Here is a 22764-nt window from a genome sequence, read left to right on the forward strand (position 1 = left end):
GACTATAGGTTGTTTTTTGCCCCTCCTGAGAAGGTGCCAACTCTGCATTGAGAGGCATGAGATGATGGGTACAGGAGAGTCCCTGTAGTTTTCTGCCCAGTTGATTTTATTCAAAAAGGAGGCAGCCGTGTGAGTCTTACCTGGTTAGTGCCTACACTCCTGTGGGAAATGGGGAGTTTTTATCACAGTTTGCTATGGCTTCCAGTTTCTCAAGAATTTCGTACATTTTAGTCCCTGTTAGATGGAGTTTTGCGTTTGGCACATAATCAAAATCAATACTAGTATAGCCTATGGCAGGTAGTTATTTTGTAGTGCTCTCATGTCCTTGCAGACTCTGGCTTCTGCCAAGAAGGTGAGGAAGTTTCCTTCCTGTTTGCTGGCTAGTTCAGCCTCATAGGGGTGTCTTTCAATAGTTCACAGCAGCATAAACAGTGGCCATATCTGCCGTTTCTTTTCTGGTTTTGTTTTGCAGCTACTTGTGAAATCAGGGAGAGAGATTTCAAAACATTTGATCATGTGAGCCATTCATATTCTTTCAATAAAAGCTGTAACCTGGTGGTGGTTCAAGACTGTACTGAACACCCAAAATTCATCATTACTACAAGAAAGGTTGATCCTCAGTCTTTTTCAAGAGAGGTTCACATAAATACAACATCAGCGTAAGTGTGGTTTATACTGAGGGCTCAGAAATGAGGTATAAAGTTTCAGGGAGTTAGTCTGGGAGTGGGAGATTTCTAGTTCCAAGGTGAAGCTGATTTTCAATGAGACATCTGGGGAAAGACAGAATTTCCAGAAGGGATCCTCATCTGAGGCTCTTTGGTGTAGTTGCTCTTGTCTTGAATTCCACAGCCACCAATATCTGATAACTTGCTCACTAAGTCCCCCTGCTGTCTTTTTTTAAAAGGTTGAATATTAAAGCCCAAAGTACCAATGAATTTTGCACTTTGGAAAGAAAACTGCTTGTTCTTCCATTCAAAATTCAGATAGTCACAAATATCTGTACTTTTCACATTTTAAATTAACCACTAATTTAACCTCTTTGATTTTTGCTTTTTCTGAAGGAACATCACAATTTGTCCTGCCTCAAATTCATCTCTCCTTGTGGCATGCAATGAAGAACGAGTTCTATCATACAGTGGAGGTTCTGAGTATGAAAAAGGTAAGCTGTGTTACCCAGTTTTCCAGGACTGACCTGGGAACTAAATATCAAGTTTTCATAAATTTCACAGAAAAATCTCAGTGTAAAGAAAACACAATTGGAATTAATTCGAAGAAAAACTGAAGACTACTTTCTTAAGATTTGTATTGACTTACGTTCATGTTTCCTGTGGGATATACACTCTTACCTTCCTCCAGCATAAGTGACAGGTGAATAAATAAAGCCCTTTCTTATCATATATCCCGGCTGGTGATTGTTCAGAAAAAATGTTCATGTTTAGTCACAGAGGGATGCTTTGGTTCAGACATTTAGCTGGAGCACCACCATTGTCATCATCATTTCAAAATTTAGCACGCTGGATACAGAAGTCAGTTCCAACTATAGGTAACAGCAGTAGAATATATTTGAAAATATGTTATTTCTTCTATTTTTGGTTTTCCTCTCTATTTTTATATATATATATATATTTAACTGTAGCAGCAAAATGATCATTGTGAAGGAAAACGCTTTGTGGTGAGTTTTGTGCTACACAGTTTCTCCATTAATTTAAGATGATCACTGTATGTTTCACCATCTTTTTACAGACAATGTTAAAATTTATAAAAATGGAGCAACTGTTACTGTGGAAGTTCCAGCACTGGGACTGAAGAAGGTGACTTTTGATGGTGTAAATCTTAAGGTACTGCACTCACTTTCAAGGTCACCACTTTCTTTCTGCCTAGTACCTTGCCAGTGTGATAGACCAGCACTACAGCATTCACGAAAAAGATGTGCTATTTTGCAGGTTACTGTTGCTTCATGGATGAGAGGAAAGACCTGCGGAGTTTGTGGTAATAATGACAGGGAAAAGGCCAATGAACTCCTCATGCCAAACCATAGGCTGGCACACAGCTGTTCTGCGTTTGTTCATTCATGGGTACTGCTAGAAGAAACCTGTTCTGGTGGTGAGTGTATCTGGAAAAACTTCATGCTTGGATAGATTATAATTTCACTTTTCCTCTGCTGAAAGCTAGAAAATAGGGGTTTTTTTAAGGAGCAGATATCTTTTACTTAGAAATTTCAATAGCAATATGTATCCATTTTAGCTTTATTAACCACTGACAGTTTAAAACACAGCTTGTGAATATATACTCCAGCAAAAGTCTTTGTCTCTTGTGCAATTCAATGTTAAATACTTTATTTTTATTTCTTACACTGAGTAGCTTTTTTCTTGAGAGGCAAAATCAGCCCTAATCCTGCTCCCACTGAAAAAAAGTACAATTTTCACCACTGTATCAAAACTGTTTCAGCTGTTGCCTGCAGACTTAATTTAACCACACAAGTTGCAAACTATGAATGCAGTGTCAGATCATACATTACTGTAAATTTCCAAAGCACAAAAATTTTCACTTTTGTTCTGCACCACATGAGGAAATGTGGTGCAGAACAAAATCTCAGGAAAACATTTAGAACTACTTCAGTAAAGAGCTTCATCTCACACGTAGATGGAAAAACAATGTTAGACTCCCATAAGATCAATACAGTTTTGTTTGGTAGGTCTCCATTTACCTTGGACCTGAAATAATTTTATTGAAGTTAATGGTTGCTTTCTCCTTGACTTCAGTGGCAGCAGAATTGTACTTATCTGTGTGTCAGGAAACAGTCATAGCTGAATCCTGTTAAGTTACATTATACCTTTCTAGTGAGATAATTGCAGCATTATAAAAATCATCCAATACAAAAATTATTCTTGATGTTATTATATAAATGCTGCCTTTTTTTTAATCCATTCACTACGGTTGACATTTTTCCTAATGCAATGAAGTAGCCATTGTGCTTGCAGTATCTATTCTTAATAGCTTTCAGACATGAGAGGTTATTTTCTGTGTATTATGTAGTTCTAAAAAACTGAGTATACATGATTCCATTTGGGTTATATTGTGCAATTAGATTTTAAAAATAGCTCCCCTTTCAGACTCTTTCCTCAACTTATTATTGTCCTATCTTGATAACCTCACTACTGTGAAAATGGTTTGTCAGATACCTGTGTTTTAATAAAAGCTGAGGAGAAAATATGGACCTTTATTATTGCAAGGATCGATTGGGATTTATTTCTACAATTTTAACTACCTTTCCTTTTCCTCTTAGGGTGCAAGCTGCAGCGCAGCTATGTGAAGCTGAATCGAAATCCCACTATTGATGGTGAGGAATCCACGTGCTACTCTGTTGACCCAGTACTGAAATGTATAAAAGACTGTACTCCAATCGAAAAAACTTCAGTAAAGGTTGGCTTCCACTGCTTCCCAAAAGGTATGGTATTTTTCTCCCTCTGCATGTCACGTACTGCAGGAGCTGTCAGAGCACTCAAAAGAACAAAACACAGCACAGCCATGCACAGACCTGTATTGCTCCAGCTCCTCTCCAAGCTGCTGTTTTTAATCCCATTAGTATTTGCTATAACTGCTGACAGTGCTGGCCAGCTAAAAGCTGGGTTAGGTGATGGCAGGTAGCATCATCTGAGAAAAACACTTGAGCTGGTAGAAGGGGCAGCAGCGATCAATAAAATCACAAAATAAAATTTGTCATGTCTTCAGGACCTCCATAAAGTTGAGATAAGCAACACTGAGTCCTTTTATGCACATTACAGCCTGCAATTTTGTGTAGACCAGGGCAAGCAAAGCAATCCAAAGTCAGTCAAGTAGTGTGACATGACTGCTGTGATTGGACTGCCATGCTATGCCACTGTGCAATACATCAGCAAAAACACATTGCTGGAAGTTTCTCTAGCTTGTTCTAAAAAATGGTTTGTATTTTAAGGTACTTTATACACACATTCTCATACCTTTTAAAAAAAAACACCACAGGCCTTTTTCTCCTTTCATTTATATCAGGATATGAGGCACTGTCTAACACAGGTTCACACTGAAGTTATATAATCATGGAAGGAGAATCCAGCCTGGAACCTACAGATATTTCTGGTGCATTCTTTCCAAATCTTTCAATTAAATACCTATATAGCTTAGAGCAAAACCTACCATTAGGAAGTATCTAGCAAAGTGGTTTCTTCTCTGTTAACCATTGTTGGCGAAATCCATTGTTAGCTGGGATAATCCAGTGTAGTTTCGCTGGAGCCAATGCACCCCTCTGTTGAGTAGTACTGGAGAGGACAGGGTATTTTATGTCTGAATTTAAACATCTGTGTAGAACTTTGCACTTTGCTTGTGTTATTAATACCTGCAATGTGCTGAATCAGCAGCCATAACAGCAGAGAGAATCTCTCTATAATAGTCATCTGCAGCAGCCTATTCAACAAGTAGCACAGTGATAGTGTTAATAGTTTTCTGATGGCTCCCTGAAATGAGAATAGATGCATTCTTTCATGAATAGAAAAACCCACCTTCAACAAAAAAACCCTTCCAAAATCTTGTTATATCCATGTTTCACAGATTTCTATTGTGTATCCCAGTCTGTATCTCTGAAGTGTCATAACCCTAGACCACTCACTGCCTCAGAATATTAGGCTATAATAAAGCTGTCTCATTCTCTCACAAAACTGTTTGAGAAAAGAGGAAAATCAGAAAAAAAGATGTTAGTTGTTGCAGCCAGTGCTGCTTTTAGAGGAACTGCAGGCTTCTCTGGTTCATTTACCAAAGCAGAGACTGGGAAGTCTGCTATCAACACTTCTAATCAAGGGCTTATTTATTTATTTATTTGTCTCTTTATCCTGAGGAGGAGATAGAAAAAGAGGAGAAGGGAGAGAAGGAAGAAGAAGGATGCCATTTATTGTTCTTTAGCTTGGTAAATCGATTGCTTTTTCTTAGGCTAAGGATCAATAGAAATACAAGGCCAGCACTTAAAAACTGTTCTGTCTTTGCCTGATGATTTGGAGAAGCAGTAGAAGCAGTAGAAGTCCTCATCTTTCTCACTCTAGGAACATACATACACTGGACAAAGAATTTTTCTCTGCTCTTTATATGAGAACTCAGACATGATAGTTTGATGTTTCAAAATAGAAGCACCCCATCACTGCCACCAGCAGAGAAAGGATAAAATGAACTACAAGGATGCAGAATTTCTCCTGTTGTACTCAAATCAGCAAGACTGTAGCCTTAGGAACTTGACTGAGGCAGGCATCACTCCAAGTTTAAGTCCACATATTGGTTTATATTTCAAACATGCCACAAGGCCTACCCATGGGGATCACAGCTACTTAGCCATGATCCAGTTTGTGAGGAAACTGTTTCTACATGGATATGAATGTGCTGAGACCCACAGTGTGCCCAAGAGAAAGAGACATAATGTATATCAAAAACAGAATTCAGACATTTTATAGCATTTCTCATCTCACAGCCTGAAAATATAATATATATATTTTAAAAGCATCTCCAGGATCTTTCTGGGAAATATTTATTATCCATTTTATTATTCAAAACCCGTGCTTAATGTTGGACAGTAATTTAGCCAAGGAGAGTGTTAACCTTTCAGAAGATAAGTGACTGATACAACCTGAACTCATACAGCAGTCTCCATATTTCCCTGTGATGAGAGATGGCATGTTATAAATGTACTGTCCAACTAAGGAATAAAACAAATGGAAGTAAAATTATGAAAGCTTTATGCACTCTCATTATACAAACTTAATCTAAATGGATGTCCTAATATTCTTTCAGATGCAATGATAAACCTCCAACTAACTAGGAATATTTATTGGGAGGATGAATATCATTATTCCGTTTAGATTATTTGAGCATTAAGGGATATGGCTTGTTCAAGCTGCTGTTGATAAAGCAGTGTGGTAAGGTTAATACTGCAACTGACAATGCTCTGCCAGATTTCACAGTATATAGAAAACTTTAATTAGAAGCTTATGAACCTCTGAAAATTCTCCAAAGGGCTTACCCTTCAGAAGTGAACTTCGACAAATAGTCAGCTGAAATACCTGGTGATATGCAGCACTAACATAAAAAGCGATTGCTGATGTGGATTGGTACGTGGTGGTCTTACATTGACAGGGGCTACCTCCAGCACTTTCACAGCCTCCTGTTGTCTTTATGCTTCAAGAAATGTAATTCATTTTGGTTTTAGGGAAGTATTACAGTAATTATATCATGGATGAAAATCTTGTTCCAAGTCAATGAGTCAGTTAGATGTCAGTCGTGAGGGCAGGATTTCATTCTTTACTTGATGAGGGAGTTGACAGCCATCACAACTGTATTTTTTGAAATGTGTTAATTTGCTTGATGTTAGTTAACAATGGCTTCACTCCTCTGACAGAAACTGCTGTAAGCCTGTTGGAATGGCAGAAAAGCAGCGATAAGAAATCTGCATTTGAGGATGTTGTGGAGTCTGTGGATGCTGACATTGATTGTACCTGCACTGGCGGCTGTAGTTAAGCTAAACTGTTTGGCGTTGTGCTATAGACATACCACACAAATAATTGAATAGCTGGACAGATAAGAAGGGAACATAATAGCTGTAGTAAAATATTAAGAAAGGTGCTTGAAGAGAATAAGCCTATTGCAAAGTCAAATGCATTATGTACAGTCTGCACTGCTTAATAAATATGTTCATTAAATAAGTATTCATGTGGTCTCTCTTTATTTTTCCCTATCAACAAAACAATCAGGCCGACTCTAATATTATACAGAAATTCTGCTCCCTTTTATCTGTGATATAATTACAGCAGTCCTCTCTTAAAATTACATTCACTAGGTGATGAAAGGAAAACATGATTATGGCTACTGCTAACATTCCATTGTGCAAAGAATTTCATATTTAGCATACTAAAGACACAGTAAGCATTTGTTTTCTTTTATGTTTTCTGGTAAAGAGCAACGTCTGTTCCTGGCACCGTTCTGCAAAAAAGTATATTTTACTCCCAGCAAGACCATTAGCCTTAGTACATTCTACAAAGGAATGAATTGGACTGCTAGACTCTCACTGTAGCTTTCCAGAGAGCTATAGTGTGTGACACAGTCCCCATTTTCATTTAAATTTCAATGGATGTGCTGTTGCTTCATGAACTAACTGAAAGTGTGAATAGGAACTTTTTTTTTGCTTTACCATCTCCTATTGTATATTTATGAAAATGATGGCTTCAAAAACTTCAGGGAACAATAATGCATCAAGTAGCATTCCAAATACTCCAAAAAGCAATATATAGAAAGATATGTAAGATCAATAGCATCATAAAGCTAAAATAAAATACAAGCAGGACAGTCAGACTGTGTTTAACCTGTAAAGAGTCAATCTGCTAGCTGTCACTGTGCAGAAAGGTAATTCCCTCCCACCCCAGGGGACTAGGAATAGGTGGCACCTTCAAACCCCGAGCAATGGCACAATATCTCTTCACCCTGTGTCACAAATCAGCCTTGCACCAAACCATGGTACGTTTTCCATAACAGGCAATAGCAGCCAGCACACTCTTCCAAGAGAAGCCTTAGCATGGGCAAGGTACAGCTGAACCCAAACCCTGGCAGGAAACTGTCATTAAAGAAAATAAATTTCTTTCTAACTAAAAACTGATCTATCAGAAAGATGATTGAAGACTAAATAGTTGAACAATTACAGCATAACATTTCACAGTGCTGTTCTTTTAAGAGCAGAAACATGAGTAATGTATGGTGGTACTCCTTTTACTCTCTCTTGAGTTGCAGCTTGCCACCAACTTCAAGTCAGAAAAGGCCCGGTTTTTCTCCATGTACAGCCACAACATCATTACTTCCAGAAGTAAGCTATTACAAGTTTGTTCAAACCAGATGGCTGGTGCACACCCTGGGGCAAGCGCATTTGCCTCTGCCCCAAACCTTTCTCCTGAGGATAACCTACAAAAGGCAAAAGGTGGTTACCTGCCTCTTTCTCTTGACCCAGCCTTAATTTAGTCTATATATTGTATTTGAAAATATATGCAAATAGCCAGCACTGTATTCAATAGCTTTTTTCATGCATGTATCTTTAAACTAAGTCCAGTAACATGAATTCTTGCCCTGTGCTTTTATTTGTTATAAAGCATTCACAAATTCCTTGTACAAAAGCTGTGTTTTACTAGCTCATCAGAAGTGCCAGACTGCAAAACAGATAGCCTCAAACACAAGGGGAGATGAAGAATATTGCATTCCGCTTTCCTTTAAACTCATACTAGTCTTTTCTTCCTGGTATTGTTTTCACTGTGGCTTATGGGAGATTTGACATTGACTTTCATAGGATCAGACTGTCATCTTTAATCCAACACCTTTCTCTTTAATCCGTTTGTTTACAAAAGAGAAACTTTTGCCAGTCAACCACTTCAGATAAGACAAAGGTAGTAGGGAGAGAAGAAAAATGAAGTTTCATGCTCAACTACTAGAACAGGAATTTAGTAACAGCAAACAGCCATCTTTAAGAGAAGAAATTCTGCTCACAGGGCAGGGAATTCCCCCACCATCACCCCACCAGCACTGCAGCCTGAGCTGCGGTGCTGGCTCAGCCAGGAGGAGAGCAGTCACAGGCACAGACCTTTCTCTGGTCTGCACAGGGCACAGGTGGGACACAGCTCTCGTTATTTCCATTTTGTAGGGGCAGCTTTCCTTTCTCTCCAGCTCCTGTTCGTTAGTGCCCTCTTGCTGAGACAGCTGAATGCCTTTGACTGACTGAAAGGCTTCACTGCAGCTGTAAAATCACAATGTAATGAACATTGGTAAAGCCTGAGGTTGGCAGTGAGCACAGCAAAGCAAAAGACTTAGAACCAGCTCATTTTGCCAAAGGAATTAAGAACATTAGCAGTACAAGTGTGAAAAAGCCCTTCTGGAATTTCTAATGCACCACACAGACATTTCCAACCCATCTGGGAGAATATCTGCAGTCCAGACTTAAATCTCATTTGGAAATCATGCCTGTCCTATCTTGTAAAGCAAACCAAAGCTATGTACCCAACTGAGTATTAAAGTGTGTACTACATGGACTGAGCTTTTATGCATTCTGCTTTTCATTCCTAGTGCTTCTCAATGATATGTGTTAATGAATTCTGGACTTCACTGCAGTGACCAAGTAATATAATCTTGCAATTATGGTACTCTAGTATTGTTTAAATAAAAGTGTCAGAAAAAAGATGCAGACCTAAGCACAAGCCAGGCTTGTGTCCTAATCCTGCCCTTGCAGCTCTGTAATGTGGTTTTGCATGAGCCTGGGGACTTCTGTGTCTCATTTTCTGCATCAGAAAGATATGACTACTTACCTACTTGATGGAGTCAGAAATGCTTATGAATTTATAGTCCCATATGTCTTTTGCAAGTTCTTCAGTGATTCTAGAAATGAAAAGTAAATTTTTCCACTAGATCTCCTAACCACATGAGTATATTTTATTGCTAAGTTGAAGGTTTTCATTTTCAGATTCATCCAACTGTAAAATAAATATACATTTGGAAAAAATCAAAACAATATTCTTAATTTGTTCACGGTCAGCTTTGGTTAAACCTTAGTGGATTATTCATAAAAGCCTAGAATTGGATGGTGCTATTACAGAGAGATAGGCAAAAGGCTATTGGAGAGACAGCCTTTTGTATCCTAGACAAAGAAAACAAACCTTTTGTCCATCAGACCTGGCTCTTTTGATTCACTAATTTTAAAAGACACAGTGACTCTCAGGAAAGCATGATCATTCTGCTCCAGAGAAAGGAGCTGCAGTGTGATAGGAAAGGACAAAACCACTAATACCAGACCCCTCCTGGAAATGAAATACCAGCTCCGCAGTGTGAGCATTAAAAAAAATAGCATCTACAATTCTAACCCCATTGAAGCCAATGGTTAAACTCAACAGAGCTAGGCTTTTACTCAGCATGTTTGAATGAGTTATTAAATGAACTTTAGTTGTCCCTAAAAATAAATGTACTGTGTGGATCTAAGTGCAGCTGATGAATAAGAAACCTCAGGAATCTAGCAAATACGATAGTTAGGGCTAAAACCAGAGACAGCTCAGAAGGTTGCAGAAGTGAGTAGCTATTAGTGGCCAGCTGAGCTTTATGTCGAATCTCAAGGTCTCTCATGCCATCTACTGGCGCTTTTATTTAGTTACAATGGTTTAAACCTTTTTCCTTTAGGTTTATTTATAGGTTTGATACATTCCAGGTAGTTTTACATAGAGTCCAATCAAGCTTTGGGGTGGGGTGTTTTTCCTTCTTATCTCCACACTTGATTACTATGTGGTTTTTTTCCTTCAAGTACATAACAGTTTGGTACCATTCTGAATACCATTTCACATTGTCCCCAGAGGAAAAAGACATTGCAGAAGACATTCTTATTTCTGTTATTGCTGGCTAGGCGATAATTATACTGCAAGCAGTACTGGAAGAACAGTTTACTAAGAAAATCCAGAGCTTTTCAAAAATAGTACTTACAGTTCATCCTGAATCAATATGAGAAAGTTGTTATTTTGGTACCTGAAAATGCTTAATGTACAAAAAAATCTGGTTATCACTCTTTTTTGCTTGCAGCTCACTCTAGCTGTAATTCACAGCAAACGCTTCTGTACTAACATTACTAAGTTGCCTTTCAGATGGGGTTTGGGCAGCAGGAATTAATTATCTATATCAACAGATCTGACACAGAGCTTTCCCTTCATTATCTGTAGCCTGTTTCTTCCTGCCATCCCAGTTTTCCTTCCCTATTTATGTGTCCACTGGTCTGGTCAGGACAAAAGCAGGCACCTCAACACACCCTCACCCTGCTCCTGGGAGAGCAGGCAGTGCTACAGCTGTGCACAGTGCCCCATCTGTTCAGGCATCTTCAGAATTCACAATGTACCCCAGGTTAAAATATCAATGAGCTGAAGATTTTGGAGCTTTACAGACTTGCTCCCTCTCCTCTCTGGACTTTCTTTCTGCAGTGTCTTCCACTGAGATCACAAACAGGCTGAGTCAAGGGCACTTGTGACACAGTAGCTGTTGTAAAGGTGATGTTGATGTAATGCAAGGTTGGAGTTCAGGCCCCAGAACACCCAAGTTTGAACATCCAAAATTTCTGTGGATTACTGTGGATGACACCAATTGCCATCTGCATACCATAGGCAAAATTAACTCAAAATCTTTACAGTAGCAGCTAACCCAAGTATATTTGGGTCCTCTTACTGAAAAGCCATATTCTCCACCATCTTTGATGTATTTGGTCTTTTTGAGAGTGCTTTGGAGAAAAATACTAATTGGATACTTGCACCATCAAACCCCAAGTCCTGCATAAACTCTGCAAGGGTCACTATAACAGCCATAGTGCTAAACTAGGGTGCTGAAATAATAATCCTCAGGCTTTTGCCACGTTTGTTTTGTTTCACTTGGAAAAATGATCTTTTCATACTAAAGTGTCAGGACATTTGCGTGACTCTTAAAATCTTCTTGGGAATGAAATTAATTTCAAAACAGAGTAAATGGTGAGAAACACATTAAATGTTGTAACTAGCTCCTCTCAAACTTATCTCCATTTTTTTTTTTACATTATTTCCTCCATGTATCTTTTTAACTTTCACAAGTAGAAGCAACTCAACGTTCCTTATACACATTATATGAAACAATCTTTAAATGCCTTGTGTAACCATGGTCATATCTGTCTCTTATATGGTTGAGAATTTACTCTAGTTAGAGCTGCTTTGATGCTTTGTTTTTGCCAGCTGATAAAAAAGATAATTACAGCAAAAGAAACAGAGCCAAGAATTTGAGCTGAATAAGCTAACATGCTAGAATTCTACTCAGATTCCTGCTTCTGTGGTCAAAACAAAACTATTAATATTCAAGATCTGTTCATGGTTTGGGGGATGATATACAGATTAGATTCACTATGGGCATGAGAGATTAACAGAGGCTCAGGCTGGGGCTAGAACTGGCAGACCAATGCTTGTCTCACCATGACATTAACCTGCCTACATTACTGCAGACTCAATGCAGATACATCAGTACCTCTGAACGTCGTTTCACCTTTGAGAAATACCACCACTTCCTTTTGATCTACACCATGAGTCACCACTGTCTCTGGCACTGGGAGTCACTGTATTACGAGACCCGATTTTCATGTGTCTGAAGCCAGAGCTCAGGGTTGTCCCCAGAGCAATGTACTGAATTCTGTTATTAACGACAGTTAAGCACTTAAGGTGGGATCCAAGGTACCTTCCCCTCCAGCCTGACACCTACCAAGACTTCAGTAGGAAATGCTGAAGGTGTTGTCATACACATCTCATTTCACAGGGTCCTGGGCTCCCTGGGAACAGGTTTCCATACCTGACATCACCTTCCAGGTTTTGGCACCTACATTGCCCATTCTGAAACAGAGCCGGGGGATGGTGGGCCAGGGAAGGAGGCTCACATCTCGGATGATTGTTCAACCTGTTAAATCATTGAATGAAAATAGGCAGGAACACTGAATAAGCATAATCACAGGTGCTCTGCTTTAGAGGGGTTTACTGGTAGAAATTAAAGGGTACAGAGAGAAGAGCAAGTTGTGTGGTCCTTTTCATGTCTTACATGTGAGAAGGGGCTGAGCCCTGCAGATTTTCCACCATTTCTGAGCAGAGGCAAGGCTCCTTTTTAGGGTGCTGGAGAGCTCTACAGCTTGTGAAAGTTAGGCACTAAAAGAATTTGCTATTTAAAGGTATAGAAGGGAGTATTAAGGATTTCAGTCTTGAGTATAAGCACCTGCATCGTACCTAAGTCTTTTTCTTTCCTCTGTGAAGCTGGGCATCAATCTCTACAACACTACAGCTTCACATTGGAAAATCCTAATGCAACCAAAATGAAATGCTCCAGAGGAATTAATTGGTGACCTTGCCTGACAGACCAAAATAAATCTGGCAGGCAGGTTGCCCCCTTTGCCAAGTCCTCAGATCCCCAGCTGCAGCCATACGGATTACACTGCTCCCTGGGCCGGGTAAGCTTGCCAACTCCAAGTCCAGCTACCAGCCAACTCCCCCGCGCTGCCTCCTGCCTTCAGCTTGGCTCTGCAGGCTCCGAAGCATGCCCAGGGCCAGCTGGTTAGCACCAGGCAGACAGGGAACCTGGCACTGCCCCCATCCTTTGGCCAGCTGGTAGATCGACAAAATGGATTGCTCCACTCATGAGAAATGCTGGGATGCCGATGTCCCCCTCCTGCACAGAGCGAGGCGCAATGTGACAGCCCCAAACTGCCCTGGGAAGAGGATTCTTTCTGCAGCACCTGCAGGCTGCTCTCTGCCTCACCACCTTCACTCAGGCAGGGGACAGAGGAACTTTTCAAGGGTGCTGAGATGAAGTTATTTCATTTACATTTCTCAAAGGATCTGAAGCACTCAAAGCACTAAATTTTTGCACAATGTTTGGCAATTCAGCTTTCTCTTAATGAGTAGGCACAGACTGGCTGAATTAAAGGTCATGGTTTAGGTTATAGGCACAGGCAAAGCTCTGTGCTCTGTGTTCTACCAAATCTGCAGCTTTACATGAACAAGCATCTACAGAGAGAACCCTGTCCTGGCCGAGCAGAATCATAGCTCAGACTAGAGTACGGCTCTATATCATGCCAATATAAATATAAAAATAATTAAGGAGGATTTCTCATTGCTTTTACAGCTTCTATTATCAATTCTAAGGGTAAATCCTTTATGGTACAAACATTTGAATGTCACCTTCACTCACCTGCCTCATGTTTTCAGCGTGGTGCTGAAGAGTAGTTGAAATGTGTAAGTTTTGCTCCTCCTGAGCTTGTTCCTCCTTAAAAGTTTCATTTTAAAATAAGTTTTTTAATTATTTATATATGCATCTGGTTTTTTTTGAGATTAGATGATCGGGACTCTATGCCTGAATGGCCCTGTAAGAGCAATAGAAATATTTCCTGTAATTGTGTCCATCCCTTCACCATTGTTCCAGTCATCAAGTCCCCTTTTAACTGCAGCTCCATATGGAGCAGAAGAAGCAAGCAGTGCCACAACAGCTTACATTTGCATAACCTCTGGGCTGTAGACAGTGTGAGATTTTCACAACTGCTAGCTGGAAATGTATTTGTTTAGCCAAGCCGCCAAAACTCATATTTTAGCTTGGGAAGTCTCTCATCCAATAAGGCTCTCATTACACTTCCACTGGTCTACAAGCACTTCATCCTAAGGCAATCAAGGCAGTAATAAATAGTGCTTTTTAAGAACCAATGGCCCTGAGTCATGGGTGTCTGGAATACAGATGGAGTGGGATCACCCAGAGTCAGCCCCCTCAGGAAGATACCTGGTAATTTCCTCATTACATCATCCTTAAATGTCAACCATTTCCTCTATAGTTGCACTAACACTGAAAACATGAGCCTTCCTGTTTACCTCCACATCAATATGCACTTAAGGAAAAAAGGAGAAAAAGTTTCTTCTGCTGCAAAAATGTTGCTAGATATTTTAAAGCAGTATGTGAGGAATAAAATGTGTGGCATAGTCTGCCTTACTATACTAATGTCTCAAGACTGAAAACTGCAATAATTTTTCTGAATGACAAACCAAGCGGTTTTCTTGCTTGGTGATCAACACAGCAATTTCACAGCTACCAGGTTTCATCACCCTCTTCCCTCCCCAGAAGATTTCATTCATATGAAAAGACTTTTCCCACTTTAAGTTCTTCTCTTTGCCCGAATTCTGCATTATGCTATTTGCAGGGCTTGTTTTTCCCTTGTTAGTTTTTAAGTAGGGTTGTCAGGAAAGCACTACAAAATCAAGTGCGTCTCAACAAGCTGAACCGATTCCTACAGCAAACCCTCAGGAAACCAAACAGCAGCCCCCTCTGCTCCTACCAGCTGCTGCTGCCTTTACCTTCTAGATAAGCGATTCGGTGATCTCCTCTACGGTTTTACCCTTGAGGGAATGGAGCAGCAGGAAATACGTTTACTCACACTTCACCCTGGCCTCTAGGTGAGAGGAAGCCTTCTCTATACAGTTATATGCTCACAGTAGAGGCTGATAAATAGACAGAACCATAAAACAAACAACAGAGTTAAATAAAATCCATTAGTGATATTCTGAGCTCCTCTTGGCTGCTTCCTGGGGGTCCATCAGCTGCAAACTCACTGCCACTAGAGGGCAAACCAAGCATTTAACAAAATTAATCCCTGTACTTTAATATATAATCAGTTTTCATTATGGCTAATTTTGCCTACCTGTACCTTCAGAAAAGATACAGTGATGGTATCTTCTACCAGAGATGCTGATGTAAGACACGCTGAAAATATTCATGGTTGGAACTCTCCCAAAACACATTGACACTTCATTACATGTGTCCCTAAAAAATTTTATAACTGCAAGCAAGCCAAACACTCTCCTCAAATACTCAAGTAAAAATGTGGTATATGTATTAATGTTCTTCAAACCAATGCAAATGAAAACAAACTAGATATTGTACATCCTATGGAAGATAATTATTCTGAAAAAATATAGTCACAGTAACTAGTCAGAAACCTTCCAGAAAATTGTTGAGATCCCATTCTAAGTGTTTCCTATTAATGTAAGGGGTGATACAATGAGACATCCAGACTGACTCACTCTACAAGGCACTTGTCTGGCTTTTATCTCATTCTGAATGAGCACATAGGCAGCTCAAGTCTTGTTCAATAACTCTTCATAATGGCTTCAGGGTCTGTATGTGGAGTTATTCATTATCACATAATATGGGCATTTAGCTATTCAACTATTAGAGATACAGAGGGTAGTTTCTGGTGCAGCAAAGTGAAAGGAAGAAAGTAAAGAACACTGTGTAGGGAATCATTCAAGACGTAATTTAAACTATGAAGAGGAAGCAGTATTTGTTTGATAATTTCTTGAAAGATTTGTGCAGGTGATTTTTCTAATGGAAAGAAATGATAGGTTTAGAAAGATCCTGCAGAATTGGTATCAAAGTTCAGAAGCTGGTGACTCTGTTTTCCCTTTAATGCAAGCAAGGCAATATTTTTTGTTAACAGGAGGTCCAGCTCCCTAACTACAATGAGATTCAGGCTCTGGAGTTGCATTTGCCTCTGGTATCAGTAAGTGACCCACCAACATCAGAATTTTACGAAGATTAGCCCTGGAAGCACATAAAATGTCAAAAGCAACAGAAATTTTCAGCATTTTCCTCCAGCTTCTCAGAAGGAAAGTTGTCAAAGTAGCTGTCTGCTAAACATATCATCTGACTTACTATAGAAAGAAGGATGTCAACACTGTATGTCAAATCCAACACTGAGATATATTTTTTAATGGGCAGGATCTGACTTAGACAGATCCCAAATCTCTCTGCAATTACCTGCATCTGCAGGAAAGGCACAAAAGGACTTATCTTAAAGAGCTCTCAAACTATCTTCTAGCTGTTCTTTTTGTGGCAAAAGCAAAGTAAAAATCTTAGGAAAATATTTTCAAAGGCACTGTTTGAGGAGACTGTGTTAGCTGCTCCCTTGCCTTCACACCAGCAATGGTGCCACTTGGATGCAGTTTGGCTGATGACATTTGCTCTCAACCACCACCCCTTTCCTGGGGGTCTGGAGACCCTACCCACATAAGCTCCAGCCCTTTGTCAGCACCCAGACACCAGGACACATGGCAGCTTTCAGGAAACAAGCTGCTCTCAGGTGGGTTAATGCCACCAGAACTATTCACCTACTACAGCAGCCAATAACCTTCAGAGAAATTGTTTGGGATAATGCAATGAGAATTGAAATTATTCTCTCTGCACCGTCCCTTAGCCCTCCCTCCAAACATAGGCACAGAAATGCGAGAATATTAAAAATAAAAGCTGGGCACTTTCAAAGTGTTTCAGCTTGATGAGTGTAACCTGTTGAGTATGTCAGTGGTCCCCTGACATGGCCACCAAGGACATGCCACAGCAGTGGCAACAGACACTGCTTCCTGAAGCCAGTGTTCACACAAGTGTAAGAAGCAAATTGATTCATTCCTGCCAACATGGACTATCATCTGCTCCCTGCTAGGTTTTCTTCCTGTTCAAAAGCAAGCAGTAATGTGACCTGAAGTCTAAACTGTGCTACAAGGACAGTCATGGCAGCCAGATGTGAGAGACACCATGTTTCACAGCTGGTGTCTCAGCTATCCCCCTGTAGATGGTCACTCCAGAGCTGTATCCAGCCACTACAACTAATTAATCACCCAGTATTAGCCCAAGAGCAGGTCTAGAGATGCAAAGCACTAATGAGGGCACTTTAGGATTATGACAAGTGATCATTTACATCCTTCTTTTTGTGTGTCATTTTTACACCCACACAAGGTATGTACCGAGCCCTAATGTGTCTTTTTACAAAAACTTCATGAATGTCCACAGAAGGGAAAAAGAGAAGACACAAGCCCTTCAGGTTCAAGCAAAATCTTTGCCTTGGTAACTAACACTCTCCTGGATTAGATTCACCCAGCATACAAAATGTGTTTTGGTGGCCCAGGAAAGAAAAGCTCTAGACAGGTTTTGCAAGCACCCCTAATGAATCTTAAGTGGAACATGAGGGAATGCTCATATTTAAGCCAGCAGTGTGCAGATGTTAGGCAATGAGACAGTACATCATCTAAGAGCCAGCACACCTCACTCCCTTTCTCCTTCTTTCCTTAATTATACATGAGAATTAAAAAAAAAAAAAAAAAAGAAAGAAAGAAAAAAGTAGAGGGAGGTTTTTAGAATGTGATTGTCCAAAAACATATTAACAAGATTTTGTTCATTCTAGGGAAATCCTCAGCTGGATGGGTAAATTCCTGCCATTCTTGATTGGGCTGGATGCAGCAAGACATGCTAGCCTTTACTTTTCCTAAGCTTGTCTTTTTCTCTGCTACCAGAAGACAATTTATTCTTTAAGGAATATGCATCATTTCAGCATATCTTAATTTTTTAGAAGGTGAGAAAAGACTTTGAATTGTCACATGACTTATGTATTCAGAGTATGGTGATGATCACTAATGGGACAAAAGTATGGCAGAAATAGAGTACAACTGCATTGTCCTTCTCAGCTGATGCGCTTGAGTATGTGGTCTGAGCACCTTCATCAAAAGAAGGAAATGTTTTCCTCATTCTAAAGGAAAGCATGCTCTGGCACCAAACAAATGGGCAACCTTCTAGGAGCTGCTCCCCAGGAAGCCTCTCAGCAATTGCTTCTGGTTGAAGATCACACAAGAATTCAGTTTTTCACAAAGGCATTAGTTAGAAAAGCTTTAATTATTAAAAGAGTGTGAATTAAGCAGCCACTGTGCTGCACCTACAGTGCCTTGGTGAGAAGGCGCTCTGTAAACAGAATTATTATTTCATCAACACAGTAGACTCCTCACTTAATGGCTCACTAACTGGGCCAGAGATGAGATTCGATGTGAAGAAATCAATGACTCAAAGCAAGAGATTCAGCAAATATGAAACACCTAGCACTTAGCTCTTAGGATTGCATATTGTCTCCTGTGGAAGTGACTTGTATCATGCAGGGAGAAAATAACACTCCTGCTGTTGCATGCAACTGTATCCATAGGAGATAAGACTGAACTGGTGCTTGCTAGCACTACAGTCCCATACTTTAGAGGGGGGTTATTTGCTTTTAGGTGTTCTTCTTCTGTGCTATATCTGCTAAATTAGTAAGCATTGCTACTTCATGTTTTCAAAATGGTCTTACTGCTTTCTTTCTTCTTTTTGTAATTCATGACATCAAAGTCAGTATTTCTTAGTAATGGTAGCCTTATTTTGGTGTCCACCAGATGTATACATCAATCAGAATGACTCTGCTGTACCGCAGAGTCAAAGCACCAAAGGGCATCCTGCAAAATTAAATGGGGAGAATAATGGAAGTCCTTCACAATTCCTCTCTGTTTTAACCATTATAACAACTTGAGAGAGCAGAGAAGATATTTTCAACATGTGGCTATAGGTGCATGACTCTTCTTCAGACAGCTGGCTAGAGGGTAAATGGCAAGAGCAATAAGTATCTATCTCTCCTCCCCAGGAGTGAGCATGATTCATGGATGAAGAATACTTTATTTTCCTACTCACCAGCACACTGAAGCTTTACTGTGAAATTACTTCTTAAGTTTTCCCCTTCTCTCCAGTGCTAATTTAGGGATATAAAACTCACCATGCCAGCTAACTTCTCACTGAAGTGATTTCAGCTTCGCTTCCAGATTCTCAGGGAAAATCTCAGCTTTACATTCATCAGCTCCTAATGAAAAACAGCAAATCTGACTCTGTAAAGAAAGGTTCCTGGTGTAGTGAAGAGTGTCTGTGCAAAGAGGGAGAGATGAGTTAAACTGCATAGGAAATCCTACATTAATAGTACCAAAGGACTGCAAAAACCCAACTAATTCTCTGAACGAAAGAAGGATTAATATCCCATTTTATAGGAAAGGAAGTGAGATAACAGAGCAAACACCCAGAAAAATTAACAGACAGGATCACTGCGGCTTCAGTTCCACATCCATTCCCGTGGGTGGAGAGCCAAATTTGGGCAGAATCTCTTCTATTGGTACGGCAGTTTGTTTATTTGTTGCACTAGAAGGAACAGCCCAGCAAAATTTCTCACAAGCAATTTTTTTCAGAAAATCCTGCCATTTCTTGTTTGAAGTTTTTAACTATCAACATGTGTCTTTACCAAACAGGAGAGTTAACAGTTAATGTGACAGAAAACAATCATAAATTGCGCAAAACTGTGTTGAAATCAGACTGACACCTTCCATGTGTTTTTGAAGATAATGTCTTTCTGACACACCTTTCTGTCTGCTTTTTGTAGGGAGGAATAATACAGCACAGAAATACAGCACTGAAAAATGGCAGCTTACAGTGCCTTCCTCAAAAAAAGCAATAACCTTTTTCTACACGTAATTGCACTAAATTCACCAAGAGCACATAATGGACAGGAATACAAAATGAATCACAGCATTTCTATATGAAACAGATGTTCCATGAACTGGCCATGTTCCATGAAATGATGATTTTTGACTATATGACTGCATCTGTAGTTTGGAAACAATTAGCCAGGAGCAATTATTTATCTTGAGTTGTCACATTTGTTTTATCAGCTCTTTAGGGGGTTCTCTTGTAATCATAGAACTTGGAGAGCTGAAAAAGCAGCCTTTTCCTACTGCAGTTGGACCAAGAAATAAAATGCAAATCAATGACAGCGTGTTTAAATAAAATTTGTGACATCCAATTTCATCCATCATTTTCTTCCTTTCCTTGTTAAAACAAAAAAAATATTACATTCTCACTAAGACTCAGGGGATCTCAAAATATATTTAGTAGTCACACCAGTATACTGGAATCAGGAGAATGCAAATAAATCCTATCCTTCATTGCCTCATACTTTCCACTCCTCTAATTTGCAGTGGTAAATTTGAAATCCGAATAGTGTCATTTTTCAGCAAGCACTGAGCACTCCTGGGTGCCTTTTGCTGCCACTGGGACATACAGCTGTGACATCCAACACCTATGCAAATCTGGGCTGAGTTATCTGCAGTGAGACAACTAATGCAGCTGAGAAAAAGAGTTGCTTTACCATCTCACAAGGGAATGAAATCTCAGTAGTGAGCTGCTGGCTCTGTTAGAGGTAACTCAACAACTTTACAATAACATAAGCAGCCTCAGGAATAGGCTAAAAGTCATTAGGAGGTTGGTTTTCAGAGCATATCAGGAGACGATACAGGGCATTGGCACGCATTCGGGAAATCATGTTCAGGTTTTATAAACCACATATGTAAATAAGGCCTGGCAATCCTCATGCTATGAACACATTAATAGATTTAGTATGTGTAAACCATTGTGTAACTCAGTTGCAGAATTAATACTGTCTGGGAAAAGATGCCAGAGCAGTAAGAAGTTTCTGAGTACCCAGGACAGACATATCAGGCTTTCTAATTCCACATGTCTGAGACAAGAACCAAGACACAAATGTTGTTGGCATTAGACATCATTTCCCAGGACATGGGGAGCAGTTAGCCAAGTGCAGCATAGCTGCACAAAAGAACTTGCTGTTGCTTGTTATTATCTGGCTGCTTAGGTATGGGCCACAGCCTCTGGACAGTCACTCTTAGTGTGTAAGCAATAAGCATCACTTTTCAGGAAACTAACAAGGGTGAGACGTTAACTGCCCAAGTGTGTATTAAAAGGCTGTTTCCTTTCACAACTGAATTAAAATTTGGGCTTATACGGTTCTTTCAAAATTAACCTCTTTGTTCTAGCTATAACCTTTTTTCTCCTTTTTTTTTTTTTTTTTTTTTTTTTTTAGAAGCAGCTTTTGAACATGTCAGCAGACTGGGAATCTGTTTGTACTTTCCGTCTTGATACATTCACCAGTCTCCTGTTCTGAATTTTGATTCACTGGGTGCTGTCCTCTGCCAGGCTTGTGCCCTCTAACAGTCCAGCACTGCTCCTGCTCTCACTGCACTGCTGCTCTTTGGCCACAAATCCTTTTACAGGAAAGGGGCCCTGGGTGCAGCTGCTATAGGTGCACAGGACAGGCAAAGAACCTCATCCTGAATGCCAAACACGAATACTCCGCCTCACAGCTCAGGGGGTAATGAAAACTGAAGACACAAAGGGATTTTGCACTAGATTTCTGAAAAATCCAAGCTGAGCTGACAATCTAAGCACTTCTCTGTCAACAAAGGCTGCTTGGGATTTACAAACTAGCTGTCCCTCCTGAAGAGCCTGATTTATTTGGTATGCTTTGAGCAATCTTAATGTATACCAAGTTTTTATTCACAGACATGGCCTTTTACATAATACCCGAATAGAGTGTTTGCTCAGGAAGTGGTAGACCTGAATTCCAGGCTTTTCCCTGCTGAGGAGAGCTGAAACTACTGCTTCTACTTCCTGGGGGAAAATGCAGAGCCTGCAAAGAAGGACAAACCTGGATTTGAGTATAAGAGACCTGGGACCCAGTTTCTGCTCCCTCGGATGTTCAAATATCTAACATTAGATGGCATCTGGATTAAAAAACAGATACAAGCCAGAAATAATCAAGGACATAGAGACTGGGACCAGGAATACCTCACTCTTGGCCAAGCTCCATAATCACTAGGTTAGATAATGATGCCAATCCTCTTGGCAGACCTTATTTGCAACGTGCTAGTGCAATTATATTATTTCAGTTCTGCAGCAGCTTGAATGTCTCTGCATTGCCCCTCCATGGCACAGTGCAGACGTACTTTCTTCTCTTCCACTGTAGTAGTTTGGTACAAGCTATTATATTTCCTGGGTCAGAGAGAAGTTATGTGTAATAGTAACATTAATGTAACTACTGCAGCCTCACTACCGTTAGGCATTCCTTTCGGGGACAGTACATATCCTTGGTATCCATGGTACTGCCAGCACCTGGAACAGGAATCCTTTCCATTAAATTTAAAAAATGTTCAATCGTTACAGCAGTCATCCATTTAATTGGGGCATCATACCCCCCATTTCAAGTAATATTTAATTAGGTTGCAGTAAAAGGAAAGCAAAATTGATAATCCCCTATCCAGGAATGAATAACCTAAAGGATTTTAGAATAAATATCCTCGAGTATTTTAGAGTAAAGATGATTTGACAAGGAATATTATGTTATAACTCACCTGCCCTTATCTTTTCTAACACATCTTACCCTCCCTAAAATGGGGATGAGATTTTCTGGACAGCTGCATTTCCAGGTCAGCATCCCAAGATCAGGGAGCATGAGGCACTGCTTCATTCGTC

The 22764-nt window shown here is 39.9% G+C and overlaps 1 protein-coding gene across 1 annotated transcript in view; it reads left to right on the forward strand.

Moving 5' to 3' along the window:
• LOC116448095 (vitellogenin-1-like) overlaps window positions 1–6646 on the forward strand; it is a 44439-nt gene extending 37793 nt beyond the window's left edge. Inside the window, exons 31-36 of the mRNA XM_032118115.1 lie at window positions 473–659; window positions 1062–1159; window positions 1744–1838; window positions 1944–2103; window positions 3287–3448; window positions 6413–6646. Of these exons, the coding sequence (XP_031974006.1) occupies window positions 473–659; window positions 1062–1159; window positions 1744–1838; window positions 1944–2103; window positions 3287–3448; window positions 6413–6531 (821 nt within the window). The 3' untranslated portion in view covers window positions 6532–6646. The remainder of the gene's footprint in view (window positions 1–472; window positions 660–1061; window positions 1160–1743; window positions 1839–1943; window positions 2104–3286; window positions 3449–6412) is intronic.
• Window positions 6647–22764: the final 16118 nt, after the last annotated feature.

The sequence above is a fragment of the Corvus moneduloides genome, chromosome 9 (genome assembly GCF_009650955.1).
Source record: "Corvus moneduloides isolate bCorMon1 chromosome 9, bCorMon1.pri, whole genome shotgun sequence".
NCBI lineage: Eukaryota > Metazoa > Chordata > Aves > Passeriformes > Corvidae > Corvus > Corvus moneduloides.